The 16,820-nt window shown below is 53.6% G+C and overlaps 8 protein-coding genes across 8 annotated transcripts; 6 read left to right on the plus strand and 2 right to left on the minus strand.

Moving 5' to 3' along the window:
• The first annotated feature begins 1,669 nt into the window (after window positions 1–1,669).
• BGZ61DRAFT_65069 (uncharacterized protein) lies at window positions 1,670–4,550 on the plus strand. The gene is made up of 3 exons (XM_046256952.1): window positions 1,670–1,759; window positions 1,905–2,695; window positions 2,763–4,550. The coding sequence occupies exons 2-3, from the start codon at window positions 2,138–2,140 to the stop codon at window positions 4,434–4,436; spliced, it is 2,232 nt and encodes a 743-aa protein (XP_046092875.1). The 5' UTR covers window positions 1,670–1,759; window positions 1,905–2,137; the 3' UTR covers window positions 4,437–4,550.
• Window positions 4,551–5,942: 1,392 nt separating this feature from the next.
• Window positions 5,943–6,182, plus strand: BGZ61DRAFT_376835 (uncharacterized protein; the record flags this gene model as incomplete). The annotated part of the gene is made up of 1 exon (XM_046242551.1): window positions 5,943–6,182. One exon carries the CDS (start codon window positions 5,943–5,945, stop codon window positions 6,180–6,182), a length of 240 nt encoding a protein of 79 aa, XP_046092876.1.
• Window positions 6,183–6,884: 702 nt separating this feature from the next.
• Window positions 6,885–8,144, plus strand: BGZ61DRAFT_470021 (uncharacterized protein). Its single transcript, XM_046248029.1, has 2 exons — window positions 6,885–7,004; window positions 7,098–8,144. Exons 1-2 carry the CDS (start codon window positions 7,001–7,003, stop codon window positions 7,919–7,921), a joined length of 828 nt encoding a protein of 275 aa, XP_046092877.1. The 5' UTR covers window positions 6,885–7,000; the 3' UTR covers window positions 7,922–8,144.
• Window positions 8,145–9,674: 1,530 nt separating this feature from the next.
• Window positions 9,675–9,902, minus strand: BGZ61DRAFT_376825 (uncharacterized protein; the record flags this gene model as incomplete). The annotated part of the gene is made up of 1 exon (XM_046242549.1): window positions 9,675–9,902. One exon carries the CDS (start codon window positions 9,900–9,902, stop codon window positions 9,675–9,677), a length of 228 nt encoding a protein of 75 aa, XP_046092878.1.
• A 1,464-nt stretch (window positions 9,903–11,366) lies between these two features.
• Window positions 11,367–12,412, plus strand: BGZ61DRAFT_501311 (uncharacterized protein; the record flags this gene model as incomplete). Its single annotated transcript, XM_046251688.1, has 2 exons — window positions 11,367–12,301; window positions 12,376–12,412. 2 exons carry the CDS (start codon window positions 11,367–11,369, stop codon window positions 12,410–12,412), a joined length of 972 nt encoding a protein of 323 aa, XP_046092879.1.
• Window positions 12,413–12,620: 208 nt separating this feature from the next.
• BGZ61DRAFT_501313 (uncharacterized protein) lies at window positions 12,621–13,665 on the plus strand (the record flags this gene model as incomplete). Its single annotated transcript, XM_046251689.1, has 2 exons — window positions 12,621–13,351; window positions 13,635–13,665. 2 exons carry the CDS (start codon window positions 12,621–12,623, stop codon window positions 13,663–13,665), a joined length of 762 nt encoding a protein of 253 aa, XP_046092880.1.
• Window positions 13,666–14,695: 1,030 nt separating this feature from the next.
• BGZ61DRAFT_376830 (uncharacterized protein) lies at window positions 14,696–14,902 on the minus strand (the record flags this gene model as incomplete). Its single annotated transcript, XM_046242550.1, has 1 exon — window positions 14,696–14,902. One exon carries the CDS (start codon window positions 14,900–14,902, stop codon window positions 14,696–14,698), a length of 207 nt encoding a protein of 68 aa, XP_046092881.1.
• A 411-nt stretch (window positions 14,903–15,313) lies between these two features.
• BGZ61DRAFT_470024 (uncharacterized protein) lies at window positions 15,314–16,820 on the plus strand. The gene has a single exon (XM_046248030.1). It carries the CDS (start codon window positions 15,657–15,659, stop codon window positions 16,758–16,760), a length of 1,104 nt encoding a protein of 367 aa, XP_046092882.1. The 5' UTR covers window positions 15,314–15,656; the 3' UTR covers window positions 16,761–16,820.

Genomic DNA, 16,820 nt, shown 5'->3' on the forward strand with positions numbered 1-16,820 from the left:
ATTCGATCGTGGAGTAAAGCTGGGATCTACACGCCTTCACTGCCGCTACTTAGAGCCTCAGTGATGACCGATGGGATGACGCCCTTGCGTCGCTCAAGGGGACGAGTAACATTTAATCTGCTTAGTACCTAATTGACTGTGTTCTGCGATGTCCCATACAAAGTAACCGTGTCCTCTTGACGTTTTCCACCTTCTTCTGGATTAGTCCTCGACGTTTTCTACGTGCATCGGGATTAATCCAATGTTCGATCGAGTCTTGGCATTCGATTGATATCGAATCTACGGAAGACACATTCGATTCGATCCGAATCTACTGGAGACACGTTCGATTCGATTCGAATCTACGGGACAAGAATAGTCATGCATTCGATTCGATTCGAATCTACAGGGGTCACATTCGATTCGAACGCCAAGGCTTGGCGTTCGATTCGATAGATTCGTAAGATGTCTGACCCTGCTTTTAATAGAGCTTCTTACACTAGCTCTCGACCTAAGATCCTCACACCTGCTAACATTTCAACCTGCTAGCATTACAACCTGCCTGCACGTAATAATACATCTTACCAGCCTTACATCCTGCTGGCATTACATCCTGCCTGTAGCGATCAGACTCCTTCGAGGATTCCTATTCGTCACATCCTAGTCTCCTGGCGCCCTTCGGGAAGAAGTTCCTGCTACTGCTATTGCCGGCAGGATAAATTCTAAAAGGCTTGTCGACTCTTCCATCAGGCACCAGCCGGGTTTGACTCAACCCGACGAAGGCTGTGGTAGCAGCGGCGTCAGCAGCAACGAGCACTGGGTGACCATATCCATACCAAAATCATCCTAAATATTCGCCAACAGCTAGTATCGGCTCGAGTGTGTCGCTTCACAGTACTGCATTCGTGTTTGGGTGCCATTGCCGTGCTACCTTGAGGCGTAAGCCAGCTCATTCCGCCCAGTTCGATGTTCCGTTGAAGATCGAACAGCCCTTTGCCACCACCGTAATCTTATTGTAATGCATTTCGCCTTCTGTTCATGGATTCGGTAAGGCCAGTAGCCTTGAAAGCTTTGACCCCTCGCTTCAGCGATTGGGTTGACCGGGCTGCCGGCAGTAACCGAGATTCATGTGTCATCAGTTCAAGCATCCATCACCAAGGTCGCAGCAAGATTCCATGAGACAAGATTCAGGTTCTGTACTGGCCAGGTTCATGCCGCAATATGTCGCATGAGCTGGTCTCGGTGAGGCTACCTGCATCGTGTTGGACTGACGCATGGGTTGCTCTGACGTATGCGTGGACAAAGGCTTGCCCTAGAAGGCTGACATTTTGTGTCGTGATCCGTCCACTGCGACGCGACCCGTCTTCCCAGTCACAGCCATGTTTGTTCACACAGTGTAGAAGCCCCCCTGCAGAGTACATGACAGGTTGAGTTGGTTCGCATGAGGCATGAAGGACAAGCCGTCTGCTGGTCCCTCGCTGACGTGGACAATTAGCAGCACGCTCGGGCTCGACCTCTCTTTCTCTTGCCCGACCTCCTGAATTAGCAACGCTCCATGCCCCACATCAACGGCATGAAGAGGCGGCTAATTGCGGACATTGGCGCCGAGCTAACGGGTGAACCCGCATTTACGACTGGCAACAGCCATGCTACTGGCGGCCGCTATGCTCATTATCGAATAGCTGGGGAGGCAATACCGATCAAAGGAAGTCGATAAGTAACTAGTGCTGCTTCTTTGGTACAGTACGACCTCCTTGAACCCGTCTTGTGGATGGCTAGGGTAAGCTACCCGCCCGGGTTATGACAACCGGCCGTGCACACATAAAGTCAAATCGTGCCAGTCTGTCCTTACCTCTCTCCTCACCTCCTTTGCCTTGCACTTTCCACTTCCAACACGGCAGAGCCCTGCGATTGACCTGGCGCAGCTGCACATCCCATCACTCGGCAATCCTATTGGACTCACAAGCTGCGCCTTGCTACAGGGGTCCTTTTCAGCTGCTGAGGCCTCCCCGCACGCAAATCCCGCAAACATGTTGCTGTTCCACGTCGTCAGTGATGACAATCCGTTGTCGTCCTGACTCATCGATCCGAGCAGAAGCCACCTCGCTGATACCGTCATATCGGACAACAAGGCCAAGGTGTCCCCTTCAAAGTGAAAATGGCGTCTCGCTGGGTCGAGAAAGCCAAATCCAAGGCCAGGAGGCTATTGCAGCCAGCTCCCCAAGACTCTGCCTCCGCTCCTTCACCAGCTACATCATCGCCAACACCGTCTCGACCTCCATCCGAACTAGCAACTCGACCAACATCTCAGCCAACGCCTTCCCCGCCCACCTCGACAGATTCCAAAACCTCGCCGCTGCCGAGTCTACAAGAGCGACTTTGGAACCAGGCCTACGACGAGCTCAAAGCGAGCGAGCCCAAAGTGGTCGAAGCGTACGAGAAGATCCTATCAGCTGAACTTTGCCGAAATGACTCGACCTCTGTTGCATCTCGACCAACGGAAAACGAGATAGGAAGGATTCGGGAGACAAGATGTCGCCAAATGCAGCAGTTGGTCCAGGAAGGACTGGACCGGACGCAGAAGGCAGCGTCCATCAAGCGAGGCATCGACGAAGGCTTGCAAGCAGTGCAAGCGGTGAGGGGAATAGTAGACAAGGCGGTACAGGCCGCTCCGGAAGCCGCCGTCGCCTGGGCCGGCGTCTGCCTTGTACTAGAGGTGTGTGTGATTAGCCTTCGCAATCGAAGAGAGAACGGTGGACTGTCCCCCGGCTGACAGATGACAGATCCTTTCGAACCCCGTCACCGAGGCACGCGACAATCGCAAAGGCATCGCCTACGTCCTGTCGAGAATGGAGTGGTACTGGAACTTGGTGTCCCTGCTGCTTGACGAGAACAAGGCTGAGCAATCCTCCGCGGGACTGCGAGTCCAACTGGAGAAACACGTCGTGCAGCTCTACGAGAAACTTCTCTCGTATCAGATGCAGAGCATCTGCCTTTACCATCGTAACCGGGCTGCCGTCATCGGAAGGGACATGCTCAAAATCGACGACTGGGCTGGCCAGCTCAGCGAGATCCAGGAAGCCGAGGGTGCCGTGCAAAGAGACATGGAACAATACAATACCGAAGAGAGCAGGACACAATTTCGGAAACTTACCGACGCCGCAACTGCCCTAGAGATGAATCTCCAAGACATCCATTCGGCCATCCAGGACCAAACACGGCAGCAGGAGAGGAGACACCTAGACGACAGGGACAAACAATGCCTGAAAGACCTGCGCGAGACTGACCCTCGCGACGACAAGACGCGCATATGCAGCATTTGCAAGGACTCCTCGAGTTTGCGTTGCTCCCGTTGTAAAGGGCAATGGTACTGTTCCGAAAAATGCCAGCGGGCTGATTGGCCTACACACAGAAAATCATGCGGTGTTGTCGTCGTCATTGACGGAGTTCATATCTTTCCCGGCTTCAAGGCTCGGTTTGGTAATCGTCTCGAGTCGTCTTCTCCCTCACTTGCTGGATCATCGATTCAAATTACTTGCTATCCGAAAAGCGCATGGAGCTTCTCTGCTCTTCTCCCTAGGGATAAAACGCTGGTTCGCGGCATGGTCGCATGGCTTTGTCATAGAGCAAGAGGACAAGTCCTTACGTCCATGAACATCGTTACCCATACCGATATCGCACGAGATCTAGCAATCGACGTTTTAAACACCACCCCTTGGCCAAGCACAATGATCATGGGCCTTAACGGCAGCTCCATGCACTCCAAAGATGAAGTCGACGTGTCGACTGTACTCATCCAGATGAGTGAGGCACTGCTGGCAGCAGGACGCAAGACTGAAGACCCAGAAGTCAAGAGGGACCATTATTCGTCAGCCCTATACTCGTTAAGCGGATGGGAGACACACATTACCCCACAGTCGAAGATCGCCTGGAATGATCAGGGCTATTCCGCTTTGACGGAACTGTTCATGCTGAGCAAAGTTCAAGGGCGTACAGAAGAAGCTTACTCTTATGCACTTCTCGTGGTCAGAACAGCCACCAATGGTGCCAAAGGAGATCTGCCGATGTTATGGGAATGCGCAACGGTCTTCCGGGACTCTCAGAATCATGGCCTGGCCATGATTGTGGCGATGAAGTTGAAAAACACGCTATTCGACCAACAAGCCACGGATCTCTTGAAAGAGGTTCGTCCCCGCACCAATGACATTCTGACCTGGATGGCGTCAGAAGCTTGTCGCTCCTGGAATAAGAATGTCGACCGACGAGACAAAATCGCATCCTTGCCACGCTGCACTCAATGCGAAGATCAAGCGACATGCCTGATCTGTCAGGAAAATCTTTGCGGAGAGTCGGTCCGATTGAAATGCTCGCACTTGTTCCATCCTCCCTGTATTCAAGCATGGCTCGCCGACGAGTCCACCTGCCCAACCTGCAGAGCTGTTGTTCTTGAAGCTTGATGTTTAGATATAGAAAATGGACTCGCTTATCAGACGTCGGATTAGCATGAGGGGTGACACCGGTGAAAATAAAACAATACAGAGAGTATCTTGCTCATTGTCCTAGGTTCTATCACTGAGTGACATGGTTCAACTGTCACCTAGCCTCACATCGCAACGGCGATCAAAATCACGGAGCACATGCGGACACGTTCTCTAATCTACTGGGGCATTTGACTGACCAGAACGATGGAAAGATTGCATATGTATATATATTTTATGTCGTGCGGCGTGGAAATAGACAGTTCTTCAAATAATGAGCTAGACAAGTACAAGAAAAGCGAAGAGTCGCGGTTTGATAACACGGTACGAATTCCACGCCTTCATGGCCTAGTGCGAGATCCAATTAATCATGAGCCGCTAATCCCCTACCTCGATCGACTGAATGATTTCCATCGCTCTTTGGGACCTCAAATGATCTGCCACCTGTGATAGGTTAGTCGACGGCACCGAACATCATTCGGCAGAAACCTACGATGGCATCTAAGTTTGGAATGTCTTGGCTTTCCGGAACGTGCGTTGCACAGATCCACTTGTGGTGAATGGGGTTTCTGTACTCCTACTCTTTTGGTCGGGTGCACCCTGGTACTTAACAGAGAAACCTCCGATCCTCAGCCCAGCATCATCCCAAGCGACGTCCCATGAGGCCGAAGTCAGGGCGGTTCTCGCCAGCTTTGAGGAATGGCCGCTCGAGAATGCTTCGCTCAAGCGCATAACCGAGAACAGCAAAACAACTTTCCAGTTACAGTTCGACTGGACTCCTTGTACAACGCATAGGCATGCTAGCAGCACCGTTCGGGATCGAGTTGATTCACCCTCGACATAGACGACTCCCAAGGCCAAGCGAGCTTCAGCGCCCAGAGCCAAATACACCCCACAGGAAAATGACCTTCTCATCGAGTTGAAGGAGAGTAGGGAGATGCCTGCGTGACCTGAGATTCACCGGCGGTTCAGTGAGGCCTATCCAGGGCGGCCTGTCGAGGGCCTACAGGTGCATTACTTTACGAAGCTCAAAGCGTCGCGAGAGATCCTAGCACGCCTTTGGCGGTGGATGTCAAATATGTCCGGAGCCCGTTTGAGCTGGCGTCTTGCGCCTTGATGGAGTTCAAGGCCGCGGAGAATGGCCTTTGGACTGAAGGAGGAACGGGGGCTAGTTTACGCAGTCGTTTCCGGGACGGAGTGATGGAGTTCTTCAGGTGCGCTTTCATACTAAGTTAATGAGGTAGTAGGAACTATGAAGCCAGGCCGCTAACCCTAGATAGCTAAGCTTAGCTACAACTAGAATGCAGTACTTTAATATACGATGTCGTTCCCTTGCTCCTCGAATGCCCGATAGTGTCAGCCGAGTGCTTAGTATGTCGTCTTTCTACCTCTTAATCTCCTTTCCCTCCTAAAAAGCCATAGGCTCACTAAGTAGCCGCGGATGTTTGGTATATTGGCGATGAATTGGTGATGTACTCTTTACAAATGCTAGGTATCCTCAACTCAGACCAAGTCAAGTTCAATGAGGCGGAGGAGATGTATGAGCGGGCGCTAGAAGGTAGGGAGAAGGCGCTTGAACGTGATCACACATTGACTCTCCGCACGATCAATAACTTGGGTCTCCTCTATAAGGACCAAGGCAAGTTCAAGGAGGCGGAGGAGATGTACAAGCGGGCGCTACATGGTGTCACATTCAGTATAAGCCAAGATATCACTACGCATTAGCGAAGTGTTATTCCCTTTTGCCGTCGTCGGCAATGCAACAGTTATGAGCCCGGTTTGCGGGGTTATGTTGCATTATGCCACCACGACAAAAGGGAACACGCATTCCGCTAGTGCGAAGTGCCATAATGAGTTATATTCTGGCTGCGACATGTCACATTCAGAATATAACTCATTATAGCACTAGGTATTACAAGTCGTCACTTCCTTAATTGCTAACAGCGGCCTACCTGGATCAGCAGGTACTTCTATAAACACGACCAAAGAGGCCAAGTCAACGGGCGACAGTGAGCATACCGTTAGGAGTCGTTACGTCCACATTGAACCGAGCGTTGGCGCCTCGCTGAGAGATAGGTGTTGAGGCTGATGGCATTCGAACTTGAGGCACTGGTCGTGGAGGGGTCATCGCTCGCTGATTTGGTGCCGCGCTGATGCCGGCTTGGTTGAGGCGAGGGATGTCCGGCCAGCGGTCCTGGCCCTGCGCTGGTGGGAATCCAGGCCTCCAGACTGCACGTGGGGAGGAGTCGTTGCATCCCCACGTCATACCTACCTTAAGCTTGGAAGATCCTTGCCACTTGCTAGGTAGATTGTTCCTCAATTGCCTTTTTCGGTAACAACGGCGTTCCAACGCCTTCCCAACGCCTTGTCCTTGCGCTCTTAATTGCAGTATCCTCCCGCCATTCATTGCCCTGGTTTTTCGATCCCGCAACAACTCCTCCCCTGGACTACTCTCGACGACTCCTCGGATCACAGCACAACCATCGTCACAACATCGTCACAACCATCGTCACAACCATCACGTGGAAGTCGTCGTCTCTCAAATGGGTATTGCAATCTCTCTTCTTCCTCTTCTCCCTCGCCCCTGCTCTCTCCTATCTGCTTGCTGCCCTCACTATCGGTTTTGACCTCCTGATCAAGAAACCTACCCTTCCTATGCGACCGCCGAAGGTTGCTTCGCCAAATTCGATACCACCCAAGAAGACTCAATTCTCGATGCCTTCCAAACAACCCAGAATCCCTCATGGGATCCGTGGTGGGCTACAGACCCATCACTCTTCGCCGACTCGTTAGGAGGGCAAGTCACGGGACCCGGTGTCTATGGGCATGATAGCTTCCCGCCCAGCGACTACGCATCCGGCGATCCCCTTGACTATTCGGATCCTGGGAGCAAAGTCAACCCCGTCACCGAATACTCCGCCCCATCCTTGGCTTCCGAGCCGCTCGCTCCCGATGCGTCCTCCGTTTCTTCGGGCAATCGACGTCAATCTTTGGCAGCCGACGAGGAGCCTCGAAAGCGCAAGCGCCGGGCTCGCCAGTCTACGAGAAGCGGGGCTTGTCAGGATGGCGACATCGATACACCTGAAGCGGGGACGCGCCAGAAATCAAGGCGTCGCTCTTCCTCTAACCTAAACTCCGACAGCAACGGCCCCGACTCTCCTGCCCAGCACGGCGATGGTACCAGCAGACGGATAAAGGAGAGGAATCGGGTTGCTTCCAACAAGTTTCGGGTCAAGAAGCGAGCAGACGCGAAGCGGCTCGAGGTTGACGAGCAGGACATGGATCAAATCAATCGCGATTTGACCACTTGTGCCGCCGACCTGACTCGTGAAGTCTACGAGCTCAAGATGTCGCTCTTGCAGCATACCGACTGCAACTGCTCCCTCATCCAGAACTACATCGCCAACCAAGCACAACGCTACATCCACGGCATCGAGGGACCAACGCCTTCTCACCCCTCATGATGAGTTGCGCCCTCTTCTACGGCACTGGCACAAGTTGGGAGGAGTTCATCAGTCCGTCGAAGTCGAGTCCTGAAGCTGCTCCTTATTGGCGTTTGGTATCTTTATTTGATTAGCCTGTGGTATGTCGGTGGGCTAGGATGAAGCGTGCGCTTCGCGAGAGGGTGGGTTTCGTCAAGGGATTTAAGACGGTCGGCGAAGCGGTATCGACGTGCACCGAGTAGCTGGGTAACCGGCGGTATCCCGCTCTCCCGATGGAGGATTGGGATGGGCGTCGTCCTCCATACGGGCAGGATAGCTCGCATGGATTGGTTCATAGCCTTATTCATTCTCTGTACGAGGTGATGAGTCCTTGATGATCGGTCTTTGTTGGGTTGATTCCATCGGGGTTGGATTGCGCCTGGATACCATGCCTCCGCGCCGTAGAGCAAAACTGGTTCGCGGTGAACAAGTGGTGGTAATCACATGTCATCTGATTGCATGTAGTGGCAAGGATGTAAGGATGACGTCAAGCAGTTCAAGGTAATCCCCGCCCATTCTGGGCTACTGCCCACAGCCCATTCCCCACGAAACGCCATCGGTAAACGACAGCAGCCAGTTTATCTTTGGCTATGTCCAAGGCCTCAGCCAATACATGCCATTCACCATTTCCCATTCGATCCCCCATAGGACTGTCTGGTGGGTGGGAGATATGTGGTCATAGATATAAAGACCGCACCACTCTTCCCTTGCACCCTTGCACTGGCTAGCTCAATTTTCTCCTGTCCTGCTTTCTGTCTGACATTCCAGAGTTGAGATATCTTCTCTGCCCCACACATCTATTCCTTTTATGTCCGCTCCGGGTGGCCGAGGCTCTTTTCGTGGCGGCGTGGCCCTAGACGGGGAGGTTTCGATAGCTAAAGAGGGGATAAAAAGCAAACATCCCGATATCTGTTAGGTTTTCCAATGTCCTTCGGACCCTCCTAATTGGCGATACATGTGACAGAAGGCCATCATCAGAATTCATACCCCGGCCCTCAGGCGGAAGTGGCTTGGATGGACTCTGCAGTACATCAGCTCCAGCCCAAAATTGGTTTAGCATGTCCGTGGTGTTGCATTCAATCTCCCAATTCTCCGGCTGCTACTGTATGAGGCTGCATATCGCTGTCGTTGTCATATGGTTGGACAGACCTACTTGCCTGCGTTACCCATGACATCGAACATGCTCTAGATGTTACGGCTTGGTCCACCTGACAGCGGATAGGCTTAAAAGAGCAGTTGGTGTGCCCAGTAATAGCAACTAATGCGATTATTGACCAATATTTTGCCCTATGGTACGCGGTTAAGGCACTGACCGTTGCACTAGAGAGCCGAGGCACAGCAACGATGATCACCCTAGACGTCAAGGGCGCCTTTGGGTGGTTGCAACACCCTTAGAGGCTCGGAGTAAGCACTTGTTCCCTTTCTTGCTGCCTGTAGCAAGAGGAGGTGGCCGTTTGAACTGCTTTCGTATGCAAAACACGAAATAGCTTATGTGGCCTGTGCAACTAGTTCTATACTGTGTACTATACTATACGTAATAATGAGAAGAACATTTCCTTGAATGTGAAAATACTGGGTCAACCCCATCCCCTATAGCGGAACGGCAGTGCTTAGTTTCAACCGCCAAGCTCAAAAACGGCACAATGTTCAGTCGACCGACGAGCGAGAGCTGGTATGGCATTTAACGGATGGTTCGATACGAATGCGATGCCAACCAGGGCAACGACCCTAGGTTTTAGTTGCTTGCTGTCGTGTTCTCTTCGTCGCAGGGCGGACTTTTCGAGTGTGGACAGACCCGTGAAGAGCCGCAGCACTCTCTGTGTGCCAGAAGGATGTTTTTAAGGTCGACCAGTTCCGCCTGTAATTGAGATATCTCGGCCTTCAGTGCCGAGTTCTCTGAATAATGCCCGGTTCGGGAATCCAGGCTCGCTAACTGGACGTTGTCGGGCTCCTCGCTGGTCATCCCGGGCATGCGAAGTTTTGTCATCTCTCAATAGACTAGATCGGGTTGACATCCAAATTAGTCGATATTGAGAAGCTTTCCTCGTATGGATAACTAACAGGGAATTCAAGGTCGACTCTGCCTGCCAACTGACATCTACCATAGCCTTGGCGATCGAGCCCAGTGATCATCTAGATGCCCAGTTCGGACAGCTGAAGCACCCAAGGATGTGAGAAGGAATGCGTGAACGGCACCTCTCCAGCGTTAAAAAAAAACGCTTTGTGATCAGGTCTAAATACCTCAGCTGCAGAGAGAGCGACGTTGCGTTGTCCGAAGCATTCTGTCACAGAGACATCATGACTCGTCAGAAGTTCGACGGCAAGGGGCGAAGCTTGGCGTAAAAATTACAATAGAGCCACAAGGAACTAGTTTCAAGTGCTTAACGTTAAAAGGTTCGTTCCTGCATTTTGGTGGTCACACCTTACGGCCTTACCGAGCTGCTTGGCACGCGCACGTTCTGCCAAGTGATTGGTCGTTAAGAGTCGCATTTCTCACAGTGGGGCGGTAGTCTCGGAATGTTCCGGTCCTAGAGAGATGGCCACTGCGCGCTCGACAGTCAAGAGCGATTCTATGAGGAGGGAAAAGGAATCTGGCTCCGACTCCAGTCGACTCGACGCCACACGATCATCCTGACCGGGCAGCCTGGTTGAACAATCTCGGCTTTATGCTTGGTCGCCGGTATGAGCGGACAGGCCAGATGGCCGATCTGGAGGAGGCTTCATCAAGCCTCCAGGACGCTTGGTATTGTCAAACTGCCATTCCCTTCCTCCGCGTCCAGGCTGCTGCCCGATGCCTCGCACTCCTCGCTATTCAGCGTAGGGCTGACGTCGCTATACAGCTCGGAAAAGATATCATTGACCTCCTCCCAGTCGTAAACACCAGGCTGCTTAACCGCACCGATTAGCAGTTCGTCGTATCGACCTTTGCCGGCGTCGCCGCAGACCTATGAGCCTTCCTAATGGACCTATCCGCAATCTGTGTAGGAACTCTTCGAAGAGGTCTATTAAAAACCCATACAAATGGAAACCGCGCTATTGATGACATGGGGTAGAGTTCCATTGAAAATATCAACGAAGAGTTCTATTAAAACCAGGACAGTAAAAATAAAAATAAAATACATACACAGGAAGATATCAATCAGGAGATATCCCATTCCAAATTACAGACCAGAAGAACCCAAATTGAAGCGTTGCGATACAGTTGAAGTTGCAGACATATTGGGTTGAGGACGTCGAGAGTGGAGCCCGCGGAAGGGTCAGTGCAGGCGGGAGAGACACCAAGCAGAAGGGTCAGTCAAGGCAAGGGTTAGATTTAAAGTTCCAGTCCCACCACAGCAACCAGCAAAAAGCAAATACCAAAAAGAACAAAACAAGACAGTCAAGGTAACATAGTAAAGCGTAAACATCATACATAAACATCATCAAGATGGAGCCGTTTATTTATTTGCCCGAATACCCGTTCGTGATTTGCCAGGCGTGCAGAGTGGCATGCGTTGGGAATGAAGTAACCCGGCATATCACATCAAAGCATGCCGGATCACCAGCGAGTGTCAAGTTAAAGGAGATCCAAGCCGCGGTAGAAGTAATCCCAGGCATTATTCGCAATCAGAAGGAGTTGAAAGATTGGTTAGTCCCACCCCCAACAACAGCCCCCATCCCCCATATCCCGCCACCAAAGGAGGACGGGTTGGGGTGTAATCAATGCCCGTATGTAGCCCGACAGATCAAACGGATGCAGCAGCATTGTCGAGACAAGCACGGTTGGGTCAACAACCGCAAGCGAGGCCGGTACACCAACACATCCGAAGCAGCCATACCGCCCGTGCCGTGGAGGACAGGCGTTCAATGCCAGCGTTTTTTCCGCAACCGCGTGGCCAGCAGTTGGTTTGAAGTCGGACGGACCATCCCATCCAGCAACGAAGGGCCCGACGAAGACGAAGCCAGCCGCCAGGCCGAGTTCGTCATGGCCATACAGCGACAGGCCCGACAAGCGTTTGAGAGCGAGGCCGATGCCCGGATCCAGGACGCCAGTGACAAGTGGGAGGCTGAGAGGTGGTTGAAACGAACCGGATGGCCGGCGCATTTGGCCCGCATCGACAAAACCCGGTTGCGAGAGCAGGTGTTGCAACCGATTGGAGAGAATGAGCAGGTGTTACAGAAGATGTGGGAGATTTTCGAGTGCGTATTGGACAACGCGTACGTGGCCACCAGTCGTTGCAGCCCAGGCACGGCCGAGTTGTTTGAGATTGAACGAAAGGAGGTGACCGTCACCCCCAACAAGCCGTTCGAAGGGATCATGGAGCCGGATGCGTGGGTGCGATATAAGGAACAGTGGCGGATCATGATGTGTATTTGGGTGCGGTTGGAGTCATGGGGGAAGAAAGACAAGGCGAGGGATTCAGGGGATATAGACGCAGATGGCATGGAGGATGCAGACACGGACGGCACAGACGATACAGAGGATTCAGATGATACGGACGACGCAGAGTATTCAGATGACCCCGACAACCAAGGAGGCCAACGCAAGCATGCAAACAAAAAGCCGCCGTACCGCATGACGATACAGCAGGAAAAGGCGTGGGCCATATTCACACGGGGCGTTACGCAGGTTGTAACCGGGACCGATACCATTGGCCGATTCACAGACGAACGGTTAGAGCGGTGTTGTGTCGACGCCATCATGGAGTTTTTTGACCACCCGTTGAAGACCGGCCAGCATTACGACAGCATTCTCATCAGTGCGTTGGCCGTCATGGGGTTAGACGCCAATGGAGGGTGGGTTACAGCCGCCAATTACACGCCGGTGTTGTCCGCCATCGTCAAGGGAACGCGGTATTTGGTGTTATACCAGTCCATGTTGGAACGGCGCGAACAGATCATGCGGTTGCAACAGACCATGAGCAAGCGGAGGGCCAAGGAGAAGGCAGATGGGTTATTCCGCATTATCCGTGAAAAGGTATGGCGGTTCATGACCAGGATGCCCGATCAAAAAGAAGCAGACCCAACGCCGATGAATTGGATCATCAACACACGAACGTATGGAATGAGGATCCGATTCACAACGCCCGGCGAAGAGAAGATCGATTGGTTTGGCGACGAGATCAAATGCGGCGGCGTAAAGATCAGCATGGGCAAGATATCGGATATCATGCATAACGCGGTGGCCGAGGCACGGCGGACGTTGGCCAAGTTGACCATGATGGCCACCGAAGCACCGCGTCCCGTGGGTCGTCGAGGGTCGAGTCAGGAGGGACAAGCAAGAAGAGGGGAGGACGAAGACGAGCCGTCGATCCACGACGTATTGCCGAGGATCCCGTGGTCACGCATCGAGGACCGGCATGGCGAGAGCACGTTGGGGTATTCGTTTTTACAAGACGAGGCCAACCGGCCGTGGACCGAAGCGGGGGACGAGTGGGTGGCGAAGCAGTTAGCCGGATCAGCGTGGCGGCGAGAGGCGTGGATGAGCGAGTCGATGGATACCAAGTTTCCATACCGAGGCCAAGCCATCCGAGAATATGGTCGAGAGGTTGAAAAGTTCCGCGGGTTGATGTGGGTTTTAATGCATATCACCGGGGGGCAACCAGCACGGGCACCCGAGTTGTTAGGGGTGCGGATGTGGAATACGATGAACGGGGGGGTGCGGAACATTTTCATCCACGAGGCGATGGTATGTTTTGTGACCATGTATCACAAGGGGTTCCGCAAGTCGTCCGAGATCAAGGTAATTCATCGGTTTTTGCCCCGGGAGGTGGGAGAGTTGTTGGTGTGGTATATGTGGTTAGTGTTGCCGTTTTGGCAGAACGTGCAGGGAACGATCAAGCAGAAGAGGAGGACGAGTGCGTTTTTATGGGCCGACGAGGTGGTGGGAGAAGATGGAAGAAAGGAGAGGAAGATGAATACGGTGGTAAGCAGTTTCGAGAAGCGGGTCAAAGAGGAGAAGAAGATGAAGAGAGAGGCAAAGAGCCAGCAGAGAGAAGCAAGGAAGCAAAGGAAAGAAGCAAAGAAGCAGAGGAGGGCGGAGGAGAGCATAAGAATGGGTAGAAGGGGTAGAGCGGCCGGGAGTGAGGAGGGATGGGAGATGGTCAGTGACGAGCGTGAGACGGTGGAGGGTGAAGAAGAGTGGGAAGAGCAAGATGGGCGTGATGGAGACGAGGTGCCAGACGTGGAGAGTGAAGACAAAGGGCCAGACGTGGAGGGTGAAGACGAAGGGCCAGACGTGCCCGAGGCAACACCAAAGCCCGAAGAGGACCAGGAAGAGGAGGCGGCGTTCATGGAGTGGTTTCACGAGCCCAAATGGACAAGTGATCGAGCCCGGCGGGTGTTGCAGCGGTATAGCGCCGAGTATTCCGGGCACGAGTTGAACATTAGCGTGTGGAGGCACATTGCAATTGGCATTTCCAACCGGTATTTCAACAAAGTGTTTGGGGACGGCATGGGCGACGGGTTCGACGAGGGCGAAGACGAAGGGATCCGCAGTTTGATCGACAGCATATATGATTTGCAGGCCGGACACGGATCACACGTCGGGGGGTTGGTGTATGCGCGGATGTTTGGGCAAGGCGATTTGGGCACGATGCGCAGTCGAGAGCAGTTCCGCAAGGTCAGCATGCAGTGGCACCAGTTTTTCGGATTAGGGGCCGAGGACCGGACGGAGTGGATCACCGGAGCGAAGCGGGGCCGGAGCATGTTCGACGCCGACCGGGAGGATGTGCGGCGGAAGCGGTTCGGACGGTTGCACCGCATGGACATGCAGGGTCAGTTGCAGCAGATGATGGGGCCCGCCGTTGCGTTCCGGGGGTTGCAAGAACCCGTCATACGCGCCGTGGTACGGGGCGAGTGGCCGATTGTGCAAATCACACCGACCGGAGGGGGCAAGAGTTTGACGTTCATGTTGCCGGCGTATTGCACGCCCGACGGGATGACGATTGTGGTAACGCCGTTGGTGGCGTTGGAGAACGACATGAACACGCGGTGTGCGAAGATGGGCATCGATTCGTACGTGTGGAGCAGCCGGGGCGTGCAACGGGCGGCGTCGTTGGTGTTTGTGACGCCCGAGTCGGCGGTAACAAAGGGGTTCCGGGCATTTGTCGAGCGCATGCACGGGCAGCAAAGGTTGGACCGGGTCGTGGTGGACGAGTGCCACACGGTGTTGCAGTGTTCCAAGACGTTTCGACCGCAAGTGGCCCGGTTGGGACAGGTGATGCAGGAGTTTGGGGTGCCAGTGGTGTGTTTGACGGCGACGTTGAAGCCGACACAGGAGAAGGCATTGTTCGCAGCGTTGCGGTTCATCCCGGAGCGAGTACGGATGTTCCGAGAGCCGACGACGAGACCGAACATACGGTATAGGGTGATTATTTTGGAGGATGGAGAGGAGGCAGGTCAAGGGGGAGGGAAGAAGAAGAAGAAGAGGGCGAAGGCGAAGGCGAAGGCGAAGGTGAAGGTGAACGGGGAGGGGGAGGAAGAGGGCGAAGAGGACGATGCGATTGTGGAGAGGGTGTGCGAGATCGTGCGGGCGTGGACGGCAACGCACAGTCGGGGCAAGGTGATCATATACGGGGGGACGATCAAGAGGGTAGAACAGATTACGGCGATATTGGGTTGCGTGGGATATTGGCGAGGGGTGGGCAGCGCAAAGGAAAAGGCCCGGCGGGTGGAGGAATGGAGGAACAGCAAGGGGGGCAAGGCGGGATGGATAGCGTCGACGAATGCGTTGGGGATGGGGATCGACGATCCGGGCGTATGTTTGGTGGTGCACGCGGGGATCCCACGACAGTTGGTGAACGTCGTACAAGAAAGCGGTCGAGGGGGGCGAGGGGGGCAGAGGAGCGAGTCGGTGGTGGTGGTTCGACGGTCATGGTTGGTGCAGCAGAGGCAGCAAAAGGAGCAGGAAAAGGAGAAGCAGTTGCGTGGAAAGAAGAGTGGGCAGCCGGATCAGTGGGCATGGGACGACGACGTGATCGAGTTTGCCGAGGGAAAACGGTGTCGACGAGAGGTGTTGGACCGAGAGATGGACGGCAACAAGGACCGAATAGGGTGCGTGGAGGGGGAAGAGGCATGCGATGTGTGTCAGGGGCATCGGGTGGCGAGGGCGATGCATGAGTTGACGGAGTGCGAACCGTGGTGGGAGAATGAGGAGGGCGAGTGGGTGGATAGAGTAGAGGAGGACGAGGAGGAGAGACGGGAAGCGGAGATTGAGGCCGATTATCAACGCAGTCAGCGGCCGATTCGAGAAAACGAGAGGAATCGGGAGGTACAGGTGATGCGAGAGACGGCCGAGTTGCATCAGTTTGAGGACATGTTAGCCGCGTGGGCGGGACGTTGCGCGGTGTGTATGATGCAGGGTGCAGACGAGGTTGAGCACCGGATGGAGGTGTGTCCAGAAAGGAATACGTGGAAGTGGGAGAGTGTGCAAAAGGGCGTCGAGGACGTGACGGAGGAGATGATAACGAAGCAGAGGTTTGCGCGGTTTTCAGCATGTTTCGATTGCGCATTGCCGCAGGCGATATGTTGTCAGTGGGTGGAGGCAAGCAATGATGGACGGTTATTCAAACGGGATAGGACGAAGAAGTGCCAGTATCCCGGGGTGTTATTCGAGATATTGGTAGCGCAGAGGGTACGAGGGGTAGAGTGGTGGTGGTGGTGGATGAAGAAGATGATGGGAGTAGAGGATTTAGATGCCACCGACGCGGAGGATATGGCGAAGGTATATACATGGTTAGGGGAGATGGTGGAGTGGGGAGGTAGAGTAGGAGGTGCGATCCAAGCGAGTCGAATGTGTCAGGTAGTGACACGATTGGAGAAAGAGTGGGTTGAGGAATAGAGTAGGAGGGTTGGATTATCATCGAAATAAAAAGAGGCCCATACATAACCAGATTTAGTA

This window comes from Ilyonectria robusta (genome assembly GCF_021365365.1).
Source record: "Ilyonectria robusta strain PMI_751 chromosome Unknown BGZ61scaffold_167, whole genome shotgun sequence".
NCBI lineage: Eukaryota > Fungi > Ascomycota > Sordariomycetes > Hypocreales > Nectriaceae > Ilyonectria > Ilyonectria robusta.